General features: G+C 42.0%; 3 protein-coding genes across 4 annotated transcripts; all 3 read left to right on the forward strand.

Annotated features, from left to right (window-relative positions):
• Positions 1 to 130: 130 nt before the first annotated feature.
• On the forward strand, positions 131 to 3,177 carry rbp2b (retinol binding protein 2b, cellular; the record flags this gene model as incomplete). Its single annotated transcript, XM_084547416.1, has 4 exons — positions 131 to 365; positions 697 to 875; positions 2,889 to 2,990; positions 3,124 to 3,177. The coding sequence occupies exons 1-4, from the start codon at positions 293 to 295 to the stop codon at positions 3,175 to 3,177; spliced, it is 408 nt and encodes a 135-aa protein (XP_084403542.1). The 5' UTR covers positions 131 to 292.
• Positions 3,178 to 4,150: 973 nt separating this feature from the next.
• On the forward strand, positions 4,151 to 11,309 carry copb2 (COPI coat complex subunit beta 2). The gene is made up of 22 exons (XM_084546375.1): positions 4,151 to 4,427; positions 4,877 to 5,014; positions 5,153 to 5,239; positions 5,502 to 5,628; positions 5,770 to 5,918; positions 6,385 to 6,531; positions 6,773 to 6,872; positions 6,961 to 7,103; positions 7,340 to 7,539; positions 7,635 to 7,745; positions 7,872 to 7,960; positions 8,048 to 8,154; positions 8,272 to 8,415; positions 8,521 to 8,651; positions 8,789 to 8,996; positions 9,095 to 9,205; positions 9,358 to 9,572; positions 9,702 to 9,840; positions 9,988 to 10,125; positions 10,224 to 10,301; positions 10,483 to 10,623; positions 10,875 to 11,309. The coding sequence occupies exons 1-22, from the start codon at positions 4,425 to 4,427 to the stop codon at positions 10,968 to 10,970; spliced, it is 2,802 nt and encodes a 933-aa protein (XP_084402501.1). The 5' UTR covers positions 4,151 to 4,424; the 3' UTR covers positions 10,971 to 11,309.
• A 2,690-nt stretch (positions 11,310 to 13,999) lies between these two features.
• On the forward strand, positions 14,000 to 27,318 carry LOC311489579 (segment polarity protein dishevelled homolog DVL-3-like). 2 transcript variants are annotated; one of them, XM_084546717.1, is made up of 15 exons: positions 14,000 to 14,589; positions 16,045 to 16,114; positions 18,846 to 18,961; positions 19,576 to 19,688; positions 20,023 to 20,161; positions 20,662 to 20,752; positions 20,867 to 20,936; positions 21,169 to 21,308; positions 21,816 to 21,892; positions 21,987 to 22,054; positions 22,160 to 22,309; positions 23,678 to 23,809; positions 24,247 to 24,414; positions 24,583 to 24,786; positions 26,051 to 27,318. In XM_084546717.1, exons 1-15 carry the CDS (start codon positions 14,429 to 14,431, stop codon positions 26,407 to 26,409), a joined length of 2,058 nt encoding a protein of 685 aa, XP_084402843.1. In that variant the 5' UTR covers positions 14,000 to 14,428; the 3' UTR covers positions 26,410 to 27,318. The 2 variants fall into 2 exon arrangements, with proteins under 2 accessions (XP_084402843.1, XP_084402844.1); XM_084546718.1 differs by having other exon boundaries at positions 20,026 to 20,161.
• The last annotated feature ends 331 nt before the right edge of the window (positions 27,319 to 27,649 follow it).

Genomic DNA, 27,649 nt, shown 5'->3' on the forward strand with positions numbered 1-27,649 from the left:
TGTTTGGTGCATGTGAGAAAACAAGTGATTGTGGTATTTGTGTGGGAACCCACATCCTCGGTGACCTCCCAGACAATGACCACATGAAGCCTGAAAGAAAGGGGTGAGACTCCCACCCTCCCCTCTCCAGAACAGCTGCCCCTGCCAATCCTCTTCGAGCAGTAAACTCACTTATCAATAGTTCTCTGCCCTCTCGCCCTCTGACTCATATAAAAGCAAGGGGACACCCTGCCCCTTCCCCCTATTGACCACTGTCCAAAGTCTACGCACGACCGCGTCACCAGCTGCCACCATGCCTGCAGACTTCAGTGGGAAATGGATACTGGAAACCAGTGACAAATTTGAGGATTACTTGAAAGCGTTGAGTAAGAAACCTTTAATTATGGCAGATTTAATTTTGGTCTGAAATGTCCTCTTTATGTGGTTTTACATGTGGATGTGACACATCGGAGAAGCTGCAAAAATTTCATTGTTCTCCCATGCTCTCTCTTAAGAGAGAGTTTCTATTTGCATCTAATTTGGAGGAAATGCAAAAGATATTTTTTCAAAATCACATTGAGTGCAACTTTAAATACAAAAAAATGTTTCTCATTTAAAAATGGGATGTATCCGTATTATATTTTTGATACTAATAGAAGTCACCAGCTCCTGTTATGATATAGGCTGTATGATCAAGTATTTCCACTCTCATCCCAGATATTGATTTTGCTACGAGGAAAATAGCCATCTCTCTCTCTCAGACCAAAGTGGTTGTCCAAGATGGAGACCAGTTTAATTTCAAAACACTGAGCACCCTCAGGAACTACGAGCTCGCCTTCACCGTAGGGGTGGAGCTTGATGAGCACACCAAGGGACTAGACAACAGAAACATCAAGGTGGGTTGACCTCTCCTGTATGGATCCATGAGATTCATGTGTCCACAAGTGACTTGTCCTTGTGTGGCCGTGGTAATCACTAGCCTAGGCTCTCTGTGTCTAACAGCAGCAATGAAAATAGACTTAATATTAGCGTGTCGGTAATAAAAGGAAACAGAGATCAGTTGTCCTGTCATGTTTTTAATTGTACTGGGTTTCCTTATTTAAAACTGTCTATGTGTGTTTCTACAGAGGGAACCAGTGTCTGAATAAAATAGTGGGGAGACTATATTATTCCTCAAAAAGCCTCAGCTCTTTTGTCTCAGTCTTCACAATAGCTCTTAGAATGTGTTTGCTTTCAGTCTAGCATTGAGGGTGTGTTGAATCCGCTTTGCTGCCGCTGTTAGTCTGTATGACACCCAGTTCAAAACAGCAGATCACAATCAGGAAAAGCAGCACTTCTTGAATCTCCTCCATACTTAATGCTGTTGCATTGTCACAACAAGAATAATAATAATATTCAAAGGTGTAAATAAAATGTAGGCCATGGTCTGAAGGAACCTTTTGGTCTTTGTAAGAAGTTCCCGGGACAAAATGTCCTCGGTTTATTTGTTTTTTACTGAATTTATAAAGAACTCTATTTAGTGACAGTACAGTCACAGCTGGGTGGCGCAGTGGAGCAATGATTAGCACTGTCATCCCCTAAGAAGGTTCTGGGTTTTAACCTGTTGGCTGGCTGGTGACTTTTTGAGTTGCATGTTCTCTGTGTGCCTGTATGGGTTTTTTCCGGGTGCTCTAGCTTCCCCTCACAGTCCACAGACATGCGTGTTGGGTTATTTGCTGATTCTAAATTGGTGTGGACATGAGTGTGGATTGTTGTTTGCCTTAGTGTTTGCCCTGTGATAGACTGCCGACCTGTCCAGGGTGTATCCTGGCTCTTGCCCATCCACCTGCATCTATGGGATAAGTGGTAATAGACCATGGATGGATAGATATTGACAGCTTTAGTTAAAGTTAGTTAAATACATGATAATCACATTTATTTATAAATATTTCACACCAATCAGCCACAACATTATGACTAGGAGAAGTTAATAACATTGACCGTCTTGTAACAATTCAGTGTTCTGCTGGGAAACTTTTGGACCTGGCTTTAGTGTGACTATATCTTAAACATGTACCACCCACCTAGACCAGACCAGGCACCCCGACCTCATAGCAATGACACTCCTTGATGGCAGCAGCCATCCCCAGCAGGATGCAGCCTGACACAGACACACACAGTTTAGGAACAATTCAAAACAGATGAAAAACAGCACAACGTCTTGACCTGGCCTCCAAATTCTCTAGATCTCAAACTGACCAAGTATCTGTGGGATGCGCTGGAACAAGCCTGATTCACAGAGGCCCCTTCCCTCAACCCATAGGACCCAAAGGCCCCCACTAACAACATTCTGTGGCCAGACACCACAGGACACCCTCACAAGGCCCATGTCCATTCTCTGATGAATCAAAACTGTTTTGGAGGCACAAGGGAGACTTACACAATATTAGAAAGGTGGTCATAATGTTATGCCTGATTAATATATATAGATAGATAGATAGATAGATAAACAGTATACATGTATTTTATCTTTTATTAATCTCTCATACCAAAATGTGTTCTCTGCATATAACCAATCTATTCATACACACAGTATCGACCAACACATGCGGTATTTTAGATGCTCAGCCATTGTAGAAGAAGGGATTTGAACTAGCGGCCGTCTCACAGTCCCAAATCTGTTTCTCTAACCACTAGTCCCCAAGTTACTGGATGTTTTGTGTCAATACATAAAAGAAAATACATAAAAGAGGATACCTGTAAAAAGTCTACACTAACAACATTTTCAGATGGTAAAGTGAATAACAAAATCAGTCATGTAAGCTTATCCGCTGAGAACGTTCCTATTTTTCAGTCTTCAGTCAAAAACACATTAAGGAGTTATAATGAAGTGAAGTGTTAAATAAATTGCATTATATGTTGTCTTGTAGAGTCTGGTGAACTGGGAGGGGGACAAGCTGGTGTGCATTCAGAAAGGAGAGAAGGCCAACCGTGGTTGGAAACACTGGATCGAAGGGGACAAACTCTACCTGGTGGGTTGAATGAATTGGATAATTAGATTCTTGTGAAAGTATGAAAAAGGATAGCTTTAACAGTGTAATTGCTTTTTTTTTTTTAAACATTCCCTCTGCTAAATAACATCAACAGACTCAATTTCTTCTACAGGAGCTGACATGTGAAGATGTAGTTTGTGTTCAAGTGTTCAAGAAAAAAGAATAGTGTCTGTTTCTATTTTCATTTAATTAAATTAAATGTTGCTTCTCAATAAACTTTACACCCTTTCCCAAACATGTGAACAAAATGAATGAATAAAGGTGCTTTGAAAATATTATGTTGTATTTGAAGTGCATGTTTTTGCTGTTTTGAACCAACTTTTGTTTGGGCGTTTGCGTCTAACAACAGAAATAATGAAGTTATAGAAGAATAAATCCATATTTATGAACAATTTTTTTCTCGGAACAACATAAAGTCTGAAGTGACTTTTAAAAGAACAGAACATTCATGTTGTATAATCAGTTACACGTTGCATTAACACATCCAGATCAATGCTTAAATCGCCATCTGCTGGGAAAATGTGGTAGTTCATTAGCTGGTTCCAAACATGACAGTAACATTAATAAATGAAGGGTTTGTAACAGTTTTGCAATCTTTCCAGGGTGCACACTGCCTCTCTCTCAGTTGGTCATTCACTGGAATACTCCTCCAATCCCCTGCAACAGTCTGAAAAGATAAGCAGTTACACCTAATGGATCAATTACTCTATGCCTAAGACATCAGGACACTATTCATATTACATGAGAATGAGCCAAATTATAACTCTTTATACAGTATAACTAATAAACATGCTCAATAAGGAAACTATAGATGATTCAAATCAGATTTTGAGGAAATCCATACCACTTGTGTACCATATTTGACTGCTCTTCTGGCCGTGTGTCTAGCTGTAAAATAGCCATTTGCAGACAGGCCATGCATCATATAATAAAATACAATGAGGGGAAAATGCAATCAACACATAAGTAAGAAAATAACTACACACTGACTACAACTCAGTGTCCAAGCCTGTTCTGAAACCTTTGCAGAGTCAGACACTGAGGTTAGTCAACTGATATTCTGGGATCATAACAAAATGCTGTAGAGTCATCTCATAATGTTTTGTAGAGGACCTCCCACCACAGCAGAGTCTTAGACAGTTACAAAATACAGTGGTATATATATAAAGGCGTCTGTGTTTGCCCCTCTATAAACTGAGTAGCTTTCAGTGTCACCGTGGCAGCTTTTCGATTGGAGCATCCGCAGCTGACGGACTTTCATGTCACGTCATCACTTCCAGAGCGCAACTCTCGCGAGATTGGGTTTCAGGAAGTTCCACGTCAGTATCCAGTGTACTGTTCACTGAAATCGCAACATTGCAACGGTTCATAACACATTTATTTGATCTTATTGCGACAACCCGGGGATAAAACATGGTAAGATGCGTTTAAAATGGCTGTTAGCGTGTTTTGTTTCTATACATGTCAGCTGATTATAGTAGTTCATTTTTAAAAGGTCCGTGAAACGATGTCAAATGGTAACGCTCTCTTGTAAATAGCCTAGCGGCTAGCTAGCTTGAGTCAGCTTCAAAAACTGTAGCTAACGGCCATTAATATTTCTAACTTTAGTTGTTTATTATGTTTATATGTGCACGCACTCGCCCATAGTTAGTTGTCAAAAAATAGTTTGTGGCCTATATGCACAGGATCGGTGAAGTCATGTATTTGTTCAGCGTTAGCTGCTAACCGGTGCTATTAGCAGTTCAGTCATTCCGGATCTTTACGTTGACCGTACGGTGTTGTACCAGATAATGAATACTGACATAAAGCTTCTGTAAAAGTTGAGCAACGCCAGAAAACGCACCTAATGTCGTCTGTCTTTTCAGCCTCTGAGGCTGGACATTAAGCGGAGGCTGACAGCCAGGTCTGACCGGGTGAAGAGTGTGGACCTTCACCCAACTGAGCCATGGATGCTGGCCAGTCTGTACAACGGCAGCGTCTGCGTGTGGAACCATGAAACCCAGGTATGGCCGCAGATTTAAGGGGCCACTCCTGCATGTTGCAACTCAAAATATAACAATACTATTTACTAAGAATCTCTTCTTGAAAGTGACAGACATCAGTCTTTGTGTAACAAACTATAACTCGGTCCTTCTCTACAGACTCTGGTCAAGACTTTTGAAGTGTGTGACCTCCCTGTGAGAGCGTCTAAATTTGTGGCAAGGAAGAACTGGGTCATCACAGGAGCAGTGAGTAACATTTATTTATTTAACTGAGATCATCAGAACTCTGAAACTTATTGATCCATGGCACAAATAGTTTTTTTTCTGTTGCTATAAAGTAAGCAGATGTATATTTGATTAGGTGTGGTTTGTTTGTGATGGTAATATGTGGTTTGAAATTTCAAATGTTATGTTTACGTTTAGGCCTGGTGCCGGATTACCCTGTTGGACGTTATGCTCCATGTGCTAAGATGATGTGTATTAAGACATTTTTAATCTCTCTGTGCAGGATGACATGCAGATCCGTGTGTTCAACTACAACACCTTAGAGCGGGTCCACATGTTTGAGGCCCACTCTGACTACATCCGTTGCATTGCTGTCCATCCAACCCAGCCGTACATTCTAACCAGCAGCGGTACGTTAATAAACTCATGATTTCTTCAGCTACATAATACGACATGCGTCTAATTTTTTGACCCAATTCTAATGGGTTTTTATTTCAGTATGTTTGTATTTACGTGAGCCCACATTCACGATTGTATTTCTGTGTTTACAGATGACATGTTGATCAAACTATGGGACTGGGAGAAGAAGTGGTCCTGCAGCCAGGTGTTTGAAGGTCACACTCATTATGTTATGCAGATTGTCATCAACCCCAAGGACAACAATCAGTTTGCTAGTGCCTCCCTGGACAGGACAATTAAGGTATGTGGCTAATGTCACCTTTGTTGCTGCTAAAGCGGCATTTCCGCACCACAGTAATTTTACCCACTTAAGTTTGTCGGACCAAGATCTAAGTGAAGTTAATGGAGACATTTTTAACCCCCTGAAAGCTCCTTCTTGGGGTAATCGTAATTAATCTTTAAGAATTAGTCGAGGGGGTGCTCTACTATGAGACGGTCTGGCTTTAAACTTTAAGTCTTTATCGAATTTTAGAACGCAGTGGGCACACAGATAACAAAGAACTGAGGGAGCATTTGCTGAAAATAAGAAGCTAAAAGTTTCTGAGACCTTTGGTGAAAACATAGTTAAGGTGTAGCTTATCTCTTAATGTAAACCGTGGGGTAGTGAGATCATGCTACAAATTCTTAAATGATTATAAATTAAGCTCATGCGTACCTTGGTTCCTGAAGTCCATTTAGTGATTCTCTGTCATCTTCTTGTGTTGTAGGTTTGGCAGCTAGGCTCTTCATCTCCCAATTTCACTTTGGAGGGTCACGAGAAAGGGGTAAATTGTATCGACTACTACAGTGGAGGGGACAAGCCCTACCTGATATCAGGTGCTGATGACCGCCAAGTCAAGATCTGGGATTACCAGGTTAGAAAACTACTTGTTTTTATGTTGTTGCTCTCATTCACTGCCCTGAAAGTAAGTCACAGAATTCCAATACTTAAACTAATAATCAAGGCACAGACTGTTTTCTGTTGAAATGTTACATTTATACTTTATTTATAAGTCGTCTAAGATATACCCTACCAAAAGAGTCTCCTCTCTTTGAGGATAGTTTAGCATTGTGTTCATATTCGTGTTTTAAGCTGTCTTCCATTGTGTCTTGTAGAACAAGACATGTGTTCAGACTCTGGAGGGCCACGCCCAGAACGTGTCGTGCGTCAGCTTCCACCCAGAGCTGCCTATCATCATCACTGGATCAGAAGACGGTGAGCATGAATTCCTCTCATCCTCTGTGTTATACACATACACTCCAGAATGCATTTTCTCAAGAGTCATGTCCTCCTCCGTCTGTAGGTACGGTGCGTATCTGGCACTCAAGCACTTACCGCCTCGAGAGCACACTGAACTACGGCATGGAACGAGTGTGGTGTGTGTGCGGCCTCAGAGGCTCCAACAATGTGGCACTAGGTTATGATGAAGGCAGCATCATTATCAAGGTGAGTGAAAGGAAAAGGGGTTTAAGATTGACTTTTTTTTTGTGCACATTTACAACCATTTGTTTTTATACTCATGACATACAAAAACCCCACATGAATAAAGCAGAAAAAATAAGTTTTTTGTACAGCAAATTCTATTAAATGCACCAGAAGAAATGTATCATCAGTATAATGACATATTTAAAACTAAAATATCTTCCCATCCTTAATGTCCGTCTTCCTCTTCTGATGTGTAGGTGGGTCGGGAGGAGCCAGCCATGTCTATGGACACCAGCGGCAAAATCATCTGGGCCAAACACAGTGAAGTACAGCAGGCCAACCTGAAAGCCATGGGTGATGCCGAAATCAAGGACGGCGAGAGGCTCCCGTTGGCCGTCAAAGACATGGGCAGCTGTGAGATTTACCCCCAAACCATCCAGCACAATCCTAACGGAAGGTATGCTCACATTCTGTCCAGGTCTCTAGCCAAAGTAATGCTGCTTTTTTTCACTTTCTCACTTTTTATCACTTGTGTGTGTTTGTGTGTACCAGGTTTGTGGTGGTGTGTGGAGATGGAGAGTATATCATCTACACTGCTATGGCTTTGAGAAACAAGAGCTTCGGCTCAGCGCAGGAGTTTGTCTGGGCTCACGACTCCTCTGAGTAAGTATAGAATTAAACAATTAAATTTGAGCGAAATGCTTGACAGCTCTGTATTTCATTACCAGATAAATTTATATAAACTATTGCTACTCTGCTAAACTTGTGTTTTAATATTTCTTTTAACAGATATGCCATCAGAGAGAGCAACAGTGTCGTCAAAATCTTCAAGAACTTCAAAGAAAAGAAATCTTTTAAGCCTGACTTTGGAGCTGAAGGTAAAGAGACCATTGTTGCAGGATGGAGTGGTTGTTTTGGAAGTGAGTTGTCCAGTCTTCCTCACCGGTTCCCTTTCTCTTCTGCAGGGATCTATGGAGGTTTCTTGCTCGGTGTGAGGTCAGTGAACGGCCTGGCATTTTATGACTGGGAGAACACAGAGCTAATCCGCCGCATCGAGATCCAGCCCAAGCATGTAAGACGCGGTTTCTGTTACATGGTTACATTCAGAGATAGCTGTCAAGTCACTTTGATAACTCACTCACTTACTCCCTACCTACCTTTTCTTCTCCTCTATTTATAATTTGTTCAGATCTTCTGGTCAGACTCTGGCGAGCTGGTCTGCATTGCTACAGAGGAGTCGTTCTTCATTCTGCGGTACATGTCAGAAAAAGTAGCTTCCTCCCAAGAAAACAATGAAGGAGTGACAGAGGATGGTATTGAAGATGCCTTTGAGGTACATCTGTCGAAGTGGATCCTTGCACGTCCTTTCGTTAGAAATGTATTTCTTTCACTTAAAAAAACATTTTTAGTCTTTTAATGTCAATTTGCATGTGTTCAGGTCCAGGGAGAGATCCAGGAGATTGTGAAGACTGGGCTCTGGGTTGGAGACTGCTTCATCTACACCAGCTCTGTTAACAGACTCAACTACTATGTAGGAGGAGAGATTGTCACTATTGCTCACCTGGACAGGTAAGCATGAATAGGCTTGAGTTTAATGGTGGGGACAGCATATGTTAAGTTTGTTCCTCATTAAAATAGTATAGTAGAAAAATATTGTCTTTGTCTGATACTGCCTTTTCAACACATATTGCCTTCACCCCCTGCAGAACCATGTACCTACTGGGTTACATCCCAAAAGATGACCGTCTCTACCTGGGAGACAAGGAGCTCAACATTGTCAGCTACTCTCTGCTGGTCTCCGTTCTGGAGTACCAGACTGCCGTAATGAGGAGAGACTTTGGAATGGCCGACAAGGTGCTACCAACTATTCCTAAAGAGCAGAGGACCAGGGTGGCACATTTCCTGGAGAAACAGGTAAGAAAACTCAGTAGAACTTAATTTTGCAGGTTGTTGGTTCACTCTGCTTCAGTTGCGCTCATAGGATGCTGATTGGTTTTTGTTTGTTTCCTCAGGGTTTCAAGCAGCAGGCCCTGGCTGTGTCCACCGACCCAGAGCACAGGTTTGAGTTGGCATTACAGCTGGGAGAATTGAAGATTGCCTATCAGCTGGCTGTGGAAGCAGAAGTAAGAGCATGCTAGCTCTTATAATATCACGCATTTCCCCATCTAAAAACATTGCAAAAAATTTCACAAAGGCTAGTCTATAATTTCATATCGTCACTGGTCAGGTTCCCTGTCTGTTACGTTTCTAATATTTGTCATTCTGACCTCTGCAGTCGGAGCAGAAGTGGAAGCAGCTAGCAGAACTGGCTATCAGTAAGTGCCAATTCGGTCTGGCCCAAGAGTGCCTGCACCATGCCCAGGACTACGGAGGCCTTCTCCTCCTTGCCACTGCGTCTGGTAATGCCAACATGGTGGGCAAGCTGGCTGAGGGGGCAGAAAGGGACGGCAAGAACAATGTGGCCTTCATGACCTACTTCCTGCAGGGGAAGTGAGTATTTGATGTGTGAGACTGAAGGGGGTTGAGATTAGAAGACAAATTATGGAACAGACATGTATTGCTCTCATTAAATTTGTGCCTCCCAGTGTAACTTTTCTGTAAATTGTCATCTCTCCACAGACTGGATCAATGTTTGGAGCTTCTGATCAGGACAAACAGACTACCTGAAGCTGCCTTCCTGGCTCGCACTTACCTGCCCAGCCAGGTGTCCCGTGTGGTTAAACTGTGGAGAGAGAACCTGGCCAAAGTCAACCAGAAGGTCAGGGCTTTCATCACTCTCAAGTCTTAGTTATAATATTTCTCCAATCAGTCAGTCTAGGTAGCAAGTGTTTTCCTATTGGTTTATGACAAGTCAAAGAGTTTGAATATCTGGATCCTGACCTGTTGTGCTAAATCTTCACTGCAGGCTGCCGAATCCCTAGCTGACCCTACAGAGTATGAGAATCTGTTCCCTGGGTTGAAAGAAGCCTTTGCAGCTGAATATTACCTGAGAGAGACTTGCTTGGGAAACTCCAGGCCTGCTACAGACTACCCACTTGTTACAGTAAGTCATGTGACATGTCAATTTCTGTCATTGCATCAAACTACACATACAAATGGTAATATTACATTATTCCTGAATTTGTTTCTTTTATTTTTCAGCCCAATGAAGACAGGAATATTCTTGAGGAGGCCCAGGGATACGAGCCGAAAGGAATCTTCATTCCTCAAGTCTCCAAGGTTTGTCTACTGTACCAGGTTTCTGTTAACCTGGTTACACACTGTTTGCAACTAAACACACTATTCTGCACCTTTTTGATTATGTAGAGTATTTGACAAAAGCTCAGCTAAAGCCTAGAGAAACCATAGCATGGTCCTTTTCATTCATTCATTATTTGACTTTTTTTTTTTTTTTGGGCAGACACAAGACAGTGAAGAGTCCACCACGGTGGTAGAAGCTCCTGCTGCTGTTGTGACGCCTTCACTGCCCGAACCTGCTGCTCCTACACCGGTGCAGGAGGTAGAGGAGACCCCTGCACTCTCAAAGGCAGAAAAAGAAAAGGTAGAACTTATTTATTGTTTATTTTGCAGAACAAATCATCTCTCAAACTTTTGATTCATATAGATTTGTCTTTTTATTTCTCTTACTTTAGATCAGATTTTTGGGAGGCAAACTCTATCATATCACATGATAGATGTTAGATAGATGTCGTTTATTTCTATGGTTAGATATATATTTGTTTTTAGTTGTAAGTCAAATCATTTGGATCACCAAAAATATCTTAATTTTCCTTTGTTTGTGATTGTCTGTAGGCTCTGGATGACCTGGAAGTGGACCTGGACAACATGGACCTGGATGACATTGACACCACAGACGTTAACCTTGATGATGACTTCTTAGATGATTGAGACCTCCCACCACTCGGCTCCCAAGCACTCTACAGAGCATATTTAAAAGAAAGAAAGAGAGACCAAACGCTTTCCTCCCCTTTTTTGTATTTGTACGTATAAAAAAAGAAAATGCTATAATGTCATAACTGCCTTTCACAGCATCAGGCTTTGGGTAGGAGATGATGAGATCAATTGTTTTATTCTCTGAAGAAAAGTAGACGGATCTATTTCACACACTTCATGGACTAACGGTCCACTGGGCAATATGTTATTTACTCTTTGTTTTGTATTGTCTCTAATGGCAAGTGAACGTTCATTCAGTCCAATAAATTGTTTGCTGTACATATTCACATTTGACTTAAGAGTGTCCTGTTCTAAACTTTCTGTACTTTTTTTTTTCTCCCAAAAATTCAAACAAGATTTAGAATGAAACATAATAAAACATGAATCATTTTAAAGGTTTGGCTTATTATGAACTCCAACAAGGACAAAACATTAAAGAATACTGTTAAATATGTAAAACATTAAAGCCTGATGGAGGAAAATATGACTTGGTCTTGTAGTTGACATTTGACACAAATGAAAAGTAGCAAACAGGCCTTTAAACTTATGAAAGGAGGCTAATGATGGCTCTGTGGCATGAAGATGTACCTGTAAGTGGGACAAAATGCACATTGATCTGAAAAAGCATACATGACTGACGTACAACCTCTTTTAATGTCAGCGGGAAACACCCATAGCTCTCTGTTCATCTATTATGGACAGCAGTAAGACTTTGTGCTGAGAATTAAACATGCTCAACAAAGAGATTCTTTTAACCTTTCAACCTTTTAAGATTCTTAAATATCAATCCTAATATAGCAGGCACAAAAAAAGATACAGTACCTTTAGGTTGAAATAAACTCCACCTTTACAAACAGCAACATTAGAGCACTATTTCATGTGAGAAGCCCAGTCTGCTCTGATATGTCGGCGTCAATGGACTGAGCAGGCACCACCCATACATGTTTACACCAGGTTTGCACGCAGTTCAACTGGTGACTGGTCAAGGGAGCGACACGAGAATTCAAGACAGCATTTATGTGGACAAAAAAATTAGCATACGCCCCTAGTGCAACATGAATCAATCAACATTTTTAAATAGTTTCCAGAAAATGATAAACTACTAAAAGAATTATTTTTTTCATGGAGGCCTTAAGGTGATATGTTCACTAATTCGCAAATGAGTACAAATTGTTTTTATCTTTTAGTTCCTTAAACAATTTTACTCTGTGGTACATCAGTGGAAGTCAAATATCTGAGTATGTCTTCTGTCTCTAGTGGTTACTGCTTTGTGTTACTGTTTTCACTGGCTCAGTGACAAACCACATGAGAGAAGTCTTTGATTGACCCGGAATGACAAACTCAAAAATGCTGTAATAGGAATTACATGAGATTCATTTATGAATATAAATAGTAAAGGGTGACTTTTTCTGTCTTACATACAAAAAACACACTCATCAGAAGACATGGTGACAGGCCAAGGTTATTATGCAAGAATTCTGTGTGGTAAAGACTTACGTTAATTTTAAGAAATAGAAGAAAGTCTAGATTGAGTGTAGCCTGTGTCCACAAACAGACTAGTGGCAAAAATATACTATGAAATGTTAATGACATTTACTAGAAAAAAATAAGATAGGAATTAATAATTTAGCCAATGGATGTGTACCAAGTTGACCTAATCTCACCTTTGAGGCAAAGTGACTGAGGTGACAAACAAGTGGTACCATTGATACAGTTGATTGACATATGACAGAAGCATAGAGTTACACTAATATTTACCACAGAGAAACACATTCCACAACTTCAAATTCACCATGCAGATAGGGGGTTTTGAGTGTCGTAGACTTAGACTTTATTGATCCACAAGGGAAAATGCACAGTAGCTCATTTGCACATAAAAAACACTTCGAGAACCACAAGTAAAAAAATAAAACTGTAATATAATATAAGTAAAAATCTAGTAAAATAAAATAGTATAAGCAAAAAATGTACAAGAAATAGAGACAGAAGTAAATATATATTACATACATAAGGGGGATTAATAAGGTGCACTTGATCAACCTGTTGGAGAATGCGCTCCACTGGCCCTCTGTAGTCCGGTGTAGTGGATATGACGGCTTGTCCATGATGGAGAGCAGTTTGTCCAGTGTCCTCCTGTCCCTCACTGAGACAAATGTCTCCAACTCTCTGCCAATCACACTGTGTGGACCTGCTTGGAGAAGCAACGTTGTTGAAGGCATTTTCTTTTCAAATAGAAAGCTGCAAGGACAAGAAGAGCAAGTTCTTTGCAATACATTATGTTTTTGTTCAGCTTGTTTCATTCAGAGATAACTAGGATGGGAAATGTGCAAGGTACGCAACCACCCCACAAGATACTTGATCAGTTTGGGATCTAGTGAATTTGGAGACCAGGTCAACACCTTGTGCTGTTTTTCATGTTTTTTGAGTTGTTCCTAAACAGTTTGTGTGTATGTCTGTGTCAGGCTGCATCCTGCTGGGATGGCTGCTGCCATCAAGGAGTGTCATTGCTTTGGGGTAGAGGGGTGCCTGGTCTGGTCTAGGTGGGTGGTACATGTCTAAGTAACATCCACATGAATGCCAGGTCCAGACATTTCCCAGCAGAATGTTGCATTGTACAAGAAGGTCAATGTTATTTACTTCTCCTGTCAGTGGTTTTAATATTGTAGCTGATCGGTGTATGCTGATAGATAGATAGATAGATAGATAGACAGACAACTTTATTGATCCCTTAGGGAGGTTCCCGCAGGAAATTTAATGATATGTATTTTAATTTGACTATATTTATTTTGTCCTCATTCTCACTATATTTATTTTTATATTTATTTTGTCCTCATTCCGGGTGCCCTCTGACCTACAGCGGCCCGGTGCCCCTGTATGTCAGTATGAGCGCCTCTGCTGATCTCTGCTGCAGCAGCTCCTCTCAAAGCTGTCACTCTCCTCCTCTCCTGTGGGTGGCGCCCCTCCGAGACAGGCTCGGACGATTTTGTGCAGTTTCGTGTGCAACAAAGTACCGAGCTTGGCAGCTAGCGAGAAGGGAAAACCGACCCTTCTGGGATTGTTTGTCTTCGCTGCCCTTTCACACAGTCATTTCTACTTGTTTCTACGCTTTCGGCGGTATTTTGGAAGTTTAGTTCAAACGGGAGCCAGCGCGATTCAATCCTCGGGCGGTGTTAGGACGCTTTGTGGAGGAGGAGGAGGTGTTTTTTGTATCAATTGAAAGGCAGGCGGAACGCGAGCTGGCATAGAAACGACAGAAACAGGACTACACGACGAGTCGGTCAGCCAGCCGGACAGAGTCGGGAGGACCACGGCACAGCCGCCGCCAGCGCCACGGGGAGTCGGGGCCCGAGAGGGAGCCTGCCAGGCCCTCGGCTTGATGCACCCAGCCTGCCTTGGCTTAGCCGCAGTCCGAGATGGGGGAGACCAAAATTATCTACCACCTCGACGACCAGGAGACGCCGTATCTGGTGAAAGTGTCGGTGCCGGCGGACAAAGTCACTCTGGCAGACTTCAAAAATGTCCTCAAGAAACCAAATTACAAATTCTTCTTCAAATCCATGGACGATGACTTCGGGTAACTGTTAAAGGGTTTATTATGTGGAATCAGCACAACACGTCTGAGTTTTCCTAGCGTTAGTTTTAGCTGTTTTAACTTATTTGTTCTCCCGTCCAGCTGGCCCTGTCATCGGCTGTTATCGCTACCTGGCTGTCGGTCATTAGCTAGCTCCGTGTCGTTCCTTTGTTAGCTGCTAGCGACGAGCAGCGTTAGCAGCTCTGCTCAGCGTCCAGACCCCCGTTTGTTTACATTGCTTGTGGGGCTAGCTTACGCGTCCTGCGCCTCGAATTCGCCCGACCAAGTTTGGTGTGTGTGTCAGTTTCAGAGAAAGTCTTGAATGACATTTTAACTTTTATTTAACAAAGCGAGAGCACGGTTAAGTGACAACATTGGTAATAACTGGTTTCTGGCGTTGCTACCTGTCAGCCGCTGGCTAATGTATTGAACGTTTATGCTAACAGGCTAATGTCAGAGTGTAAACGGTCAGCAGGCCCCTGCTGTTGTTGTCTGTTAGCCCGAGGAATGCAGAGTTGGACACAGGAATGTCCTCTTCATCACCCTGGCAGCTTTATGAGCATGTCCTTTTGTGCTGAAACATGGCCCGAAAACTTTTACGTTTCTCCATACAGTGGATTCTTCTGTGAAAAAAGAGAGGGACATTACTATTTTTTTTCTTTTTAACACTTGAACCAGGTTTCCCCATTTTTTTTGTGTGTGTGTGTGGCCAAAGTAAAACAAGGGTGGGGCAACAACTTAAGAACATTTGGAAGTGGGAAAGACATGTTTTGGAAGGACCCACAGCTATTCATGAAGAGTGGAGGGGCATGCTGGAAATAAACATTGAAAGCTTTTAGGCTGTCGAGTAAAGATTGAGCAAGTTGTCAGACTGGTCTGCTGCTCATACTTGCCTCGAAACCCTCTGAGAGAGACACAGCTAATGTCCATCACCAGTGGTCTGGGGGCACTTGATTAGAGGTCTGATCTGACCTCCTGACTGTGTGACAAGGTGTGCTCTGACATTTGATCCCTCAGAGAAGCACTCCAGTGTCGACTGATTAACTGGAAGAGTTTGTTGGACACTCTCTGGTTACATATTTACTTTTTTTTTTTGTTTTAGCTTGATTTTAATACTGTGATCTGGATGGCCGATTACCTTAACACACATTTTTAGCAGCCTTTGAGGATTGACCGACACTAATGATTGCTTGAATAGTGTCGTAATGAGTGGCCCTCTTTCGACTGGTTTTCCATGTGTGTGCCGTTGCCTCAGACATGCTGCTTTTCCCTTGACATAGCGGGATTTTGTTAATCTGAAAATTTGTCTGGCCCTAGTCTGCAGTGTAGTTAGCGTCTCTCCTGACTGACCTGGATCTATTGCCCCTCTCCCCTTCCCCTAAATGCACCCTCATGTTTTATTGGCCAGTGAGTGCTTTTGTCCTGGTTTATTGAAACAAAGCTTTGCTCTCTTTACAGGGTGGTAAAGGAAGAAATATCTGACGACAACGCTAAGCTGCCGTGTTTCAACGGACGTGTGGTGTCATGGGTAGGTTCAAAATACATCCTGGAGTACTTTTGTGGGGGGTTTGTTTATTTTTTTGTTGTTGTTGCCGTGTGCTTGTCTTTGTTCAGTGTACTCAAGTGGTTGTGTGGCAACTGCGTGCATGAGTGTGTAACAATGATTCCCATCTGCCGGGCTGTGACCACAACCATACTCCATCTCTAGGGAGAGGCCCTATGCATCTGCGTGATAATATCATTATCACATAATGATCCTCAGAGCAACACACACACACATATACATGTTACTCTTCTTCCTGTCCATTGTGTTTTTAAGCACGTTTAAGCATTACCTTTTAAGAAATTTAGTTCCTCGCAAGTGCACACGCATCACATACACGTAGTTGCATGTGTCATCTTATGTAAAGGCTCTAAGCAGTAAGTCTCCCAACTCAATAACACAAGAGACATCTGGTGCTCATGCACGGCCTCCCTTCCTCTCTTTTCCACATTGAAATTGGATTAAGAGCAAGTGAAATCACAGGATAGGAGGAAAATATCCTATTCAAAGGGCTTCACTGCAAGTCGTCTAACAAGAAGATTGAATCTCGCAGAGAGGGGAGAATACAGTTCAGAGAAAGACCATTCTGTGTCCTGATGTGAAAGGCTGATGCGTTCAGTTAATTTCTCACAGTGCGGATTTAATCATAGGTTCTTATTTGAGAGTCATCAACACAGTCAAGATGTTCGAGCGTATAATCCAGATGCTCATCCTAATGTAGCCCTCTATTGTGGTCATATTCATTAGACTATGCACAGCTTTAGTTGTGTTTAAAAGACAGTTTCTCTTTTTGTGTGTGCGTGCGCATGTGTTTGTTATCTCTTGGGGGTTGTTGAAATGTTCCACTACAATGAAATGTTATTTCTGTTACAGTATGTCCATTTGTTTGTCTCCACCGTTCATCTGTTGTTTCAGTGATCTGACTGATTGTTCTCTGGGGTCCAAGGGCCCGGCCTGCTTGTATATCACATCACGCCAGCAGGCCAGCACGCTGACTCTAGTGTGCTGTGTTTTGTTTTTAGGTGGCAGATTTTATCCATCAAATGATTTGATTACATCTCGTAATAGGGCATGTGGGCGACAAATGCATATGTCCCCTTCCTGCACTCCAAAGTCCACTTTTTGTGAATGACAAGTAGCTGAAATAAACAGGATAAAAAGGTTAACAGAAATGAGTTGAAGGGCTCATGGTGACAATGGGAAGTACTTTTATTTCATTCCTTGTGTCTACTTATTGTGTCTGTCTGGGTTGGGATGTCTGTACAGCTCATTCAATTTGATATTTGTGCTCAAATCTAACTGATCCACAGTATAGTTTTATTAAATAAGTGCACTCTATTCCAGTGCAACACAGCTGTTTTTGTTTTTGGACAAGCAACCTTTTTTCCTTTTTTTACCTTGCCAAATTCCTGGCAAGGTCATTTTTCTTTAATCAACCATTTGCTTGCCTTCTGATTGGTCCGCTGATCACCAACCAGAGGGCTCCTACGCTTTGTCAAGTCCTGACCCATGTTACTGTTACTAGGTTAGACAAACAATTGCAATGTGTGGGTCCCATTCCCATAGAAATCCTGTAATAAGAGTCTTGATATAACATATTGGAAATGAAGAATCACAATAACAAGTTTCAATGCTGGGTCCATTTGAATGGACCCCGCATTGCTTTAATTTTTCTCACCTAGCAATGGTAACATAGGATGTTGGGACTTTACAGAAGGTAGGAGCTTTCTGGTTGGTGATCAGCAGACCAATCGGAAGGCCAACAAAAGGTCAATCCCAGCCTTGTGGCTCTCCGTATTTGTTGGCTTCAGTCTCATAGTCGTTAACTCACACAGATAGACACACAAATCAACAGATACGCATACACAAATAAACTCCCTTGTCACCTCAGAAACCTCATAATGCCAGTGTATAAAATTAAATGGAACCAGATTCTTTCCACAGTGCTCAGTTTCAAAGAGCAGGATTTTTTATCCCATCATAAACAGATACAGTGTATATATTTGTTGGTTACTGGTGTTGAGTAATAGGCGTAAATATGCCAACTTTGACATCAACAGCTAGCAGATTTTAGCTTCTTCACCAGCACAGTCCGTTATTAAAGGCTCAAGTTTCACATTGATCTTAATTTGTCTTTAAAGGATGTTTTTGCACTCGAACACATCGTTCGTTTCTAATGTGGACGACATCCAAGATGCAGCAAGAACTCAAGATCCACAGGAGAATGTGAAATATGTGTATTGATCAAACGGGACTAATGTATGTTGAATATAATAGTACAGCCAGTACTACAGTTTCCAAAAAAAACAACCAACCAAACAAAAGACTCAGTCGTGGTCCGTTGAAGCCATTTTTCCCACACTTTGGTAACTTGGGCAACACTGTCAGGTAGTGAAACCACAAATCTTGGCAGAGCCGCTTCCTTTTCATTTAACAGTTGCTTCTGTAAAGACTTGTTCTCAGTAGGTATTTAGTAGAAGACTGAATAAGACTTTTAATAAGACTTTGCAGTCTCTCACTGCAGAGTTTGGATAATTTCCTGCATTAGAAATGAAGTCGCTACTGTGATGGTTTATTTGCCATTTGCAAGTGCTGGCGAGCGTGTAGACGGTGACAGTAAAAGATAAACCATCCAGTCTTTGTGTCTTTCAGTGTATTCTTCCCTTAGAGTGTTTCCTCATTCCTCTGACTGACCTGTGTCTCCATCTGTTGATAGTTGGTCTCTGGAGATGGCGCCCACACAGACGCAGGCTCAGTGGCAGACAGTTTAGAGGCGGCACCACCTCTCGAGAGGACCGGGGGAATCGGAGACTCAAGACCTCCTTCATACCAGTCAGTATTTTCAGAAAAACTGTTCTTGGTGTATTTGATACTGCCGTTTTTTGGGTAATGTGCGAGTGGGAAAGTCAGAGATGCCGTGCGAACTGCGTGTTTGGCTTTGTGTTTGTTTCTTGAATGAGGCCCTCTGTGTTTCCTAATAACTGGAGTAGCGAAGAAACAACAAATTAAATGGAGAGAGTATGACATCTTGTGACTTCTCAGGAGATAAAATCTACCGTATTCCTTGCATGCATTTATCATTAGGTAATGTTGGTTCTGGATATTAGTCAGAAATGTGTCTAAATCGTACCGTTTTGTTTTTAGTTTGGATATATATGTTTTTTTTTAAAGTACAGTAAATGAAAAGTTTGTAGAAGACAGATGACAGAAATTAAATGAAATGCTCACCAGACTGAAATAAGACGGTCGACACAACCTCTGCAGTTGCTGCCAAATATTCAGCTACACATTGCTCTACACTGAAGCCATTACACGGATTCCAGCTCAACTCCAACAAGAATCTCTTAAGATAAACATTTGTTTTAGTGGCTGTTGAATGAACTAAAGCCCTGAAAATGATGCAGTGTGATTTGTTCCTCTCTCTCTCCCTTGCCCTGTCTCTGAAGTGCAAAAGCGGCAAGCGGTCGGGACAGTTTGGACAATGACACAGAGACTGGATCCATGGTGTCGCAGAGGAGAGAGAGGGAGAGGCCACGGAGGAAGCACACCAACGACCACGGTCAGAAAGAGGGCTGCTGCATATCTGTTTTAGATCCATATTTGTAACAACTTACTAAGGGCCTATATAAGGGACTAAAAAGTGAGCTGTTGTGTAAATCCCGTTATCAAGTAGTCACAATAAAATTAGTTGCTCTGCTGTCATCAGGATGTACATGTTCTTGCATGAGTGTATTGAAAAGACTGACAAAGAAACACTCGGTATAATTTGAAATTAATCTCCATTTATATAGCAGTTGAGAAAACTGAGGCATGCATTTCTACTTCGATATAAATATGTGTTTTTATGTTCTTGACTACAACTCTGGTTTTCGTATCATACTGATCTTGATCAGCAGGTGGGAGGCAGAATGGGTACTCGTCACGGGCAGCGGGACGCGGCGCCGCCGAGTACGACAGCTGCTCGTCCTTCATGAGCAGCGAGCTGGAGTCCACTTCCTGCTTTGATTCAGAGGATGATGACGCAACCAGCAGGTCAGATGTTTCATATGGCAGTCTAGCTTGCTCACAAGTGAGAAAAGGCTTCAAGAATGCCTCTGGAATTAGAGGCGATGTGATTATGGCGGAGATTGGCACAGTCGAACTGTCTGGTGGTTTTTGTGGTGACCCCCACAGCTTTCTCCTCCAGGAGTATTTTCTGTAAACCGCTTAAGAGTGCTGTTCTCAGTCTTTAGGCATCTGATGGGCTGTTTTCTTCATGTAGTTGGAGCTTTTGTGAATCTGGGCCAAAGCTTATTTAAGGTATTAGTTTTTTCCATCGCAGAAAGAAATAGATTTTTGCCTCAACAGTGTTTCTGGGTGCCTGCTGCAGTCAGTGAACTTCCAAATAAAGTAGTTTGGATCCTGTCTTACAAATATTTATAGCTGGTCCTGACCTCTGATCTGATTTGAAATCTGTTATTTGGATTCAGATTTTTAACATTTCCATCATTTATACTATTTTCAATGGCTACATATTTTTCCTTTCTTTTTAGGTTTAGCAGCTCCACTGAGCAGAGCTCTTCTCGTCTGATGAGACGACATCGCCGCCGACGCCGGAAACCTAAGGCTTCAAATATGGACAGGGTGAGATCCCACACTAGTAGACGTAAAGACCAGACAGATGCATCTGGTTCTCTTTTTTTTTTGTGACTTTTGATTCTGCTCCTCATGTTTCTTTCCTTTTATTCCACCCTGCAGTCGTCATCATTCAGCAGCATCACAGACTCCACCATGTCTCTGAACATCATCACCGTCACTCTAAACATGGGTAAGAGACAGGTCCATGTGGACAATCGCACACAGTGGAATTGTCTGTTTGGATAAACGGAGACGGCTGTTGTTCAGAATAAAGTAACAGAGTCCTTTCACAATTCAGGAAAACACACAAAACATACTAATTTGTTCCATACGGTTGAAGATCATGATCTGCTTTTAAGTCTCCATTTCTGCTTCTCCTCACGTTTGAATAAACACTCTCTTTGCTCCTTTCCACCTCACAGAGAAGTATAACTTCTTGGGCATCAGTATTGTGGGTCAGAGTAATGAGAGGGGAGATGGAGGAATCTACATCGGCTCAATCATGAAGGGAGGAGCTGTGGCTGCAGATGGACGCATAGAGCCTGGAGACATGCTGTTGCAGGTGTGTGTCTGTGTGTAAGGAGGAGAAAGGGAGAGAGACCTGAAAAAATATGTGTTGATGCATACTTGGGCAAGGAAAGGTACATGTTGTGCTTGACGCCAGCACCTTTAGCGAAGGGAAAGAACTAGGTAGTGTGGAATCAGTTAAATGTCTTTCTCCCGCACAGCCTCATTTATCTCATGCATAGATTAGGCAATAAGTCATTACATGTGACTTTTAAAGCTTTTACACGGCATGTTCTTCCAATTCAGTCGCACTAAACCGTAAAAATATTTGTATGGAGCAGATGTAAAAACCCATTCTCCAGTGTTGAAACATAGCCAGTCCATTTAATGGCTTTGTGCAGTGGGATTTATTGGAATGACTGCGAGTCTGTGAAAGTTTTATACCTCTTTATATATGAAACAGTTTAGTGCTGGGTCGATCCTTCATTGTCACAGTGAATTATATGTTTATCAAGCACAATCTGAGACGGTAATATTTTTCTGACGCTTTTACCCCGCGCAGGTGAACGACATAAACTTCGAGAACATGAGCAATGACGATGCAGTTCGAGTGCTGAGGGACATCGTGCACAAGCCAGGGTAAACAGAACGCAAGAACCTTCCTTTACTGGATCCGTAAAATATGAGCACAAAAAGAAGAGAAGCTGATACTGTTCTGTGTTTTTACTTCCAGCCCCATTACTCTGACTGTTGCAAAGTGCTGGGACCCAAACCCTCGGAGCTGCTTTGCTCTGCCCAGGAGTAAGTATTATTATTTTTTTCCATTCCAGTAACATACTAGATCTATGCAAAGACACAAGTATATTTAAACCAACCGACAACCTTCTCATTGGCTTGTTTCAACAGGTGAGCCAATCAGGCCCATTGATCCAGCTGCATGGGTGTCCCACACGGCAGCCATGACCGGGGTGTACCCTGCGTATGGCATGAGCCCCTCCATGAGCACTGTCACCTCCACCAGCTCCTCCATCAGCAGCTCTATCCCTGAGACTGAACGTGAGTCCCATCAGCCCCTGCAGCTGCCTGTTATGGCTTCTTATCAACACACTTTAATTCAGACAACTTTAAGCGAACCTTAACGCTCAGTCGTAGTTTCCTCTTCCCCACATACTCTTTATTCTGACATTCTGTCCACTTTATGAATTTGCAGTAAAACTATTTGTTTCGTTTTATTACTGCTCACTTTTTACCAACTATTTCCTGCTGGCAGTTGCTTTCTAAAAGTCTTGTTAGATAAAAATGACTATTCAGACAGTTATGAGATGAGGAATAAGATACTGAACTCAACCATTGTAAATCCCCCCACCTTTAAATGCCAAAAAAAATGCAGTTATATATCGCTATCTTCTCCTGACGCGTTAGTAAATCTGTGGCCCTGCCCTTTCCCTGCATTCCTGCGACTACTCTGTTCCAGCTTTTACTGTGTTCGCTGCTTCCATCTGCTCAATAACTCTTGTCCAAACTGAGTCATAACTCACAACTCTCATCTTCCCTGTAATCTTTGGAAGGGCTGCAATGTTTTTTTTTTTTTTGCTTTGCTCCATTTCTGGAGAAACATCTTTCAGCACATTTTTTTTTTAACCAATGTGATATGGCGCTATCTTGTTTAAATCCAAATCAGTTCTATACTTGAAGATCGTCTCTGTGACAATTGTTTGATCGTGCTGCTTTTTAGTTTTAATTTCACATGAATCTAATGCAGTGGCTCCATTTCTTTATGTTTCATGTATTTATGTCTTTTATGTATTTATCATATGTTTTTTGTTATGTTTTGGATGACTGGCAATATTTCAAGTGCTGCTACAACAAAGATAAAAATTAAATAAATGAGTGTATAAAGTGTTCAACTATTGTAACTGTATACTGACCACTGCTAGCTTCTTTTCCTTGTTTGCAAATTATTTAAACTGTTTTATGTACAATACTCTCAACAGAAAATCTCACAATGCATTCTTAGATACAAAATGGGAATAGGAATAAAGGATGAGGCAGCTTGGGGGAGGTGACACTCCCACTGATAAGAAAGCTCTAAGAAATAATGGTAATCGAGGGAGGATGTTTAATTCAGTATGATCGAAATGTTGCGGTCCAGTTCAGACAAAGATCTGGCTAACTCCAGTCTTGATTCACGATCAGGACAGAACAGGGGTCAAATTACAGCCCAGGCCACAGGAAACCAAATATTATTTGAGGCAAATTATGAAACAGGCCAACATTTCTGTAGCTGTCCAGACGAAAACACTCAGCGGTTCTTAGTTTAAATGTTTCTGAAACAAAGCCTTAAATCCTGAATGTTTTAACACTGGCAGGAGGATGTGTCTCTTCCTTTGTGGTAACTCTTGCGTGTCCTCTGATCTTTCCTAGGATTCGATGACTTCCACCTCTCGATCCACAGCGACATGGCAACAGTTGCTAAGGCCATGGCCTGCCCAGAGTCTGGTCTGGAGGTGCGGGACAGGATGTGGCTCAAGATAACCATCGCTAACGCCTTTATTGGTACGTCTAACAAAGCAGATGGCATGGCCCAGCATTTGTTATTCCCCTCATCAGTATGTGCACACACATCTGTCTTTTTTGGCTCAGTTGAGGTACACTGGGATTGTCAGTGTTTATCGATGTGTATGTGTGTGGTGCAGTTATTAGATCAAATCAGAATTTGCTAATGTTTGGCTAACTCAATTTTCAATGTTAATCATTTTTTATTACAACTGTTACTCATGTTCAGCCCAGTAATCAATGGAAGCAGTTTGCAACTGGGACATAGATTAAAAACAGAACTCTGAGCATTGATTTTAAAACAATATTAAAACTTATTTAACAATCGTCTTGGATGCTGTCACCTTACGTCATCAAATACTAAAGGAAAAAGGAAATGATTATGTTTTAACAGAACTGTTGGACTCATGAGTTTTATTCTAAATTGTCTGTGTCAGGCTCTGACGTGGTCGACTGGCTCTTCCATCACGTGGAAGGGTTCTCAGATCGCAGAGAAGCTCGTAAATACGCCAGCAATCTGCTGAAGGCCGGTTACATCAGACACACCGTCAACAAGATCACCTTCTCTGAACAGTGCTACTATGTCTTTGGAGACCTCTGTGGCAGTAAGTGAACGCTCAGCTCTTTGCGTTAGCAAGGGTATCCTAGTGTCTGATGGTGTCAGCAGTAAAAGCATGTTTGTGTGTGTTCTCTGCATCATCTTCAAAGTCACCTTGTATTCTGGAAGTGTGTCGTGATGGTGCAATGAGTTCTCTCCCTCTGTTTTCCCTCAGACATGACCCACCTGTCTCTCCACGATCATGATGGTTCCAGCGGGGGTGCGTCAGATCAAGACACTCTCCCCCCTCTGCCTCACCCTGGAGCTGCACCATGGCCCATGGCCCTGCCGTACCAGTTCCCTATTCCACACCCCTATGACCTGCCGCAGCCCTTCCTGGGTGGACCAGGTGCTGGAAGTGCAGGAAGCCAGCACAGCGGTGAGTGTAGTTAGAACACATTTTATCTGCTCATTGTAAGAATATTGAGCACACAGTAAGTTTGTGTTTATGAAAAATTATTTGTTACCATATTAAAACTGGTATATTCAATGCTCTGAGTGACATTTCATCAACAACCTGTATACTTGATGTGTGGAGGTGTAAAGTTTGCTCCTCCACAAAGAAAATGTGCAGCAGAGAGATTGAATTAGTGTTGGTAACAACAAAAGTTTGATATGAATTTTTCAAATTGAAGCAAGTGTTGAATTTCCTTTAAAAAGCCAAAACCTTTTTCTCTTTGTTTGTTAAAACGTTTATCAGTCATAATATTTCTGACAGACCTACCAATCTTAAAGGAGGGCAGCCATGTTACTAACATGTATTAATGCTAGCTACAGTTGCAGTTCCAGTGCTTGTTTTGGCTTACTTCAAAGATATAAAGTAGACAGTGCAGCTCTGTTAAGACTGAGAAAATATTCCTCCCAGCACCTCCAAAGTTGCCTTATTTACATGTAGGATTTTGTGTATTTAACGTGTGGAAATAGAAAGCCAGACGTTGTGGTTTTATGAGCTGTCTGCATATGCAGTGGAGATATTTACTCACCAACAACAGCTGGGCCCACCGATACACAACATCTCAGATGTCCTGCCTTCATTTTGCGGTTACACATTACAGTAACTTAAATATACTGGTGAATGTTTTAGACGCTAACAGGGTATAACGTGTAAATAATAACACAGTTTTTAGGGGGTACAGTGCAGGCTGCAGCATAGTTATTATTGGATTGACATATTGGATTTAAAATGAAGATCAGTCTGAATTGGGGAAAAAAAAGAATGTTTTTAAAACCCAGTCCTAGCTATTACTCTGCTAGTCACAAGGAGACTAAATTGATACATCTGTATGTGGTTTTGATGCATTTGAACAAGCATTCATCACAGTATATGTCATTTTTTTAATCTTATACATTTAAATATATAATGTGATAACCATGCAGGAAAGAAAACTGCACTGTAATAAAATGAAGATCTGTAATTGCCTTTAGTAATAGCTAATCTGCTTGGCCTGTGGAGGGTACAGAGAACACGTCTGCATTAGTCATGCAGCTCTCCTGAGAGTCTCCCACAGACTGCCTGCGTCATGTCACTGGCCCCCAGATGGGAGTGAATGTCTCGTGGGGGTCACACCGATTTAATTGAGAAAACACTATGTTTTTATGCCATACTTAAATAATAATGATTGTGTCTTTTACTCAATTAACAGGAAGCAGTGGTTCCAACTGCAGCAAGAACGAGGCTCGGAAATCTGGCGGCAGTGGCAGCGAAACTGAGATCAGGAGCCACCGTGCTCCAAGTGAGCGCTCGGTGGCTCCTCCTAGTGAGCGAAGCATCCGCAGCTCCATCAGCCAGCGCAGTGCCAACTCCCACTCAATACCATATGGGCCTGGCCTCGTGTATGGTCCCCCTGGTCTGCCCCCCCAGCCTGCACATCTGTCTACAGCTGCACCTGGTGCTCCACCCGGCAGAGAGCTCGCCTCTGTGCCCCCTGAGATCACCGGCTCACGCCAGTCTCTGCGCTTGGCAGTGGGCAATGCCGGAGAATTCTTTGTAGATGTGATGTGACACAGGTTATAGGTCGGTAACAGATTAGCAAACTGGGCGTTCTTCATGCCACAAGGCTGGGAAGGACAGGAGGGAGGGAAGATTGCAAAAGCTGTAAACCAAGGCCTCGATTCCTTGATTGATATGCTGAGAGAAAGCGTTCCTCTTCCCTTGTGCTTTTCTTCTTAGTAGTAGCGGTCATACTTTCTTCAGTGAAGAAACTCCCCCTCGCTCAAGATGGAACCAAAGCGCCTTTCTCCGTTTCTGCTCCACAGTGGGGAAGAGTTTGTGCGAGGACAAAGAGCAAGAGAGGGAGGGAGGCAGTGGAAACGGTCAGCTGGGGAAGATGACTCAGCGCTTTTCCACATGGATGTTTTTCATTTGTTCTTCTCTTCACCCTTCCCTCCTCTCTTCTCTGCTTTCCTTATCTAACATTCTCTGTCCTCCCCCCACTGCTGTCCACGTCAAAACCGAGAGAGAATGAAGCCTCTTCCCTCCTTCCGTTCTTTCAGCCCCACTTGCTGACCTCTAACAAGAACAAAGAAACCCTGAAAAGAACACTAACAGTTTACCTTATTCAGACTTTAATTTGCTTGACTTAAGAAAGAAAGAAAGAAAGAAAGAGAAAGAAATGGGGAAAATTTTTATGTAGTGCAAGAGAACTACAGTCCTTCTTACTGTAAGAATGCTTTTGTTTTATTATATACGTAGTTGGTCACAACTAGCTTCATTTTTCTAAGCTTAACATGAGCATCCAGCTTCAAGAGTCATTTTTTACACTACACATATTCATCTGCTAACCAGAGACTCTTCAGACTGTCTTGTGATAATGTATAGTGATAAAGGTTTCTTACCATGTCTTTCACACTACTCTTTTATCAAGGAAAAAAAAGTGTCTTTTTATTTATAAATATAGTTTTATGACTTAAATCTGCTGCTTTGTGTTATTATTTATTTATTTATTTTGTCTATGCATAGGTTTGCATTGCAGGAAGAAGAAAAAAATGCATGTTCCCTCAGGTCATATTTGCATTTAAGAGCAGTGGATTCCAGTCTGACCAAGACTAGGAATGTGAAGGTTAGGCCGTCTGGTGCACAGATGTGTGTGTGTGGGCTGTGGGTGTGCGCAAAAGATCAGCCTGTGTGTACATTTTAGATTTGCCTCGGAACTGAACGACCCTTTGCAAAATGTTCCCTGCGGTCTGAGGTGGAAAAACTCCTGCAGAGAGGCGATCAGAGTAAAGTTCACACTGCAGGACAG

This window comes from Chelon labrosus (genome assembly GCF_963514085.1).
Source record: "Chelon labrosus genome assembly, chromosome: 6".
NCBI lineage: Eukaryota > Metazoa > Chordata > Actinopteri > Mugiliformes > Mugilidae > Chelon > Chelon labrosus.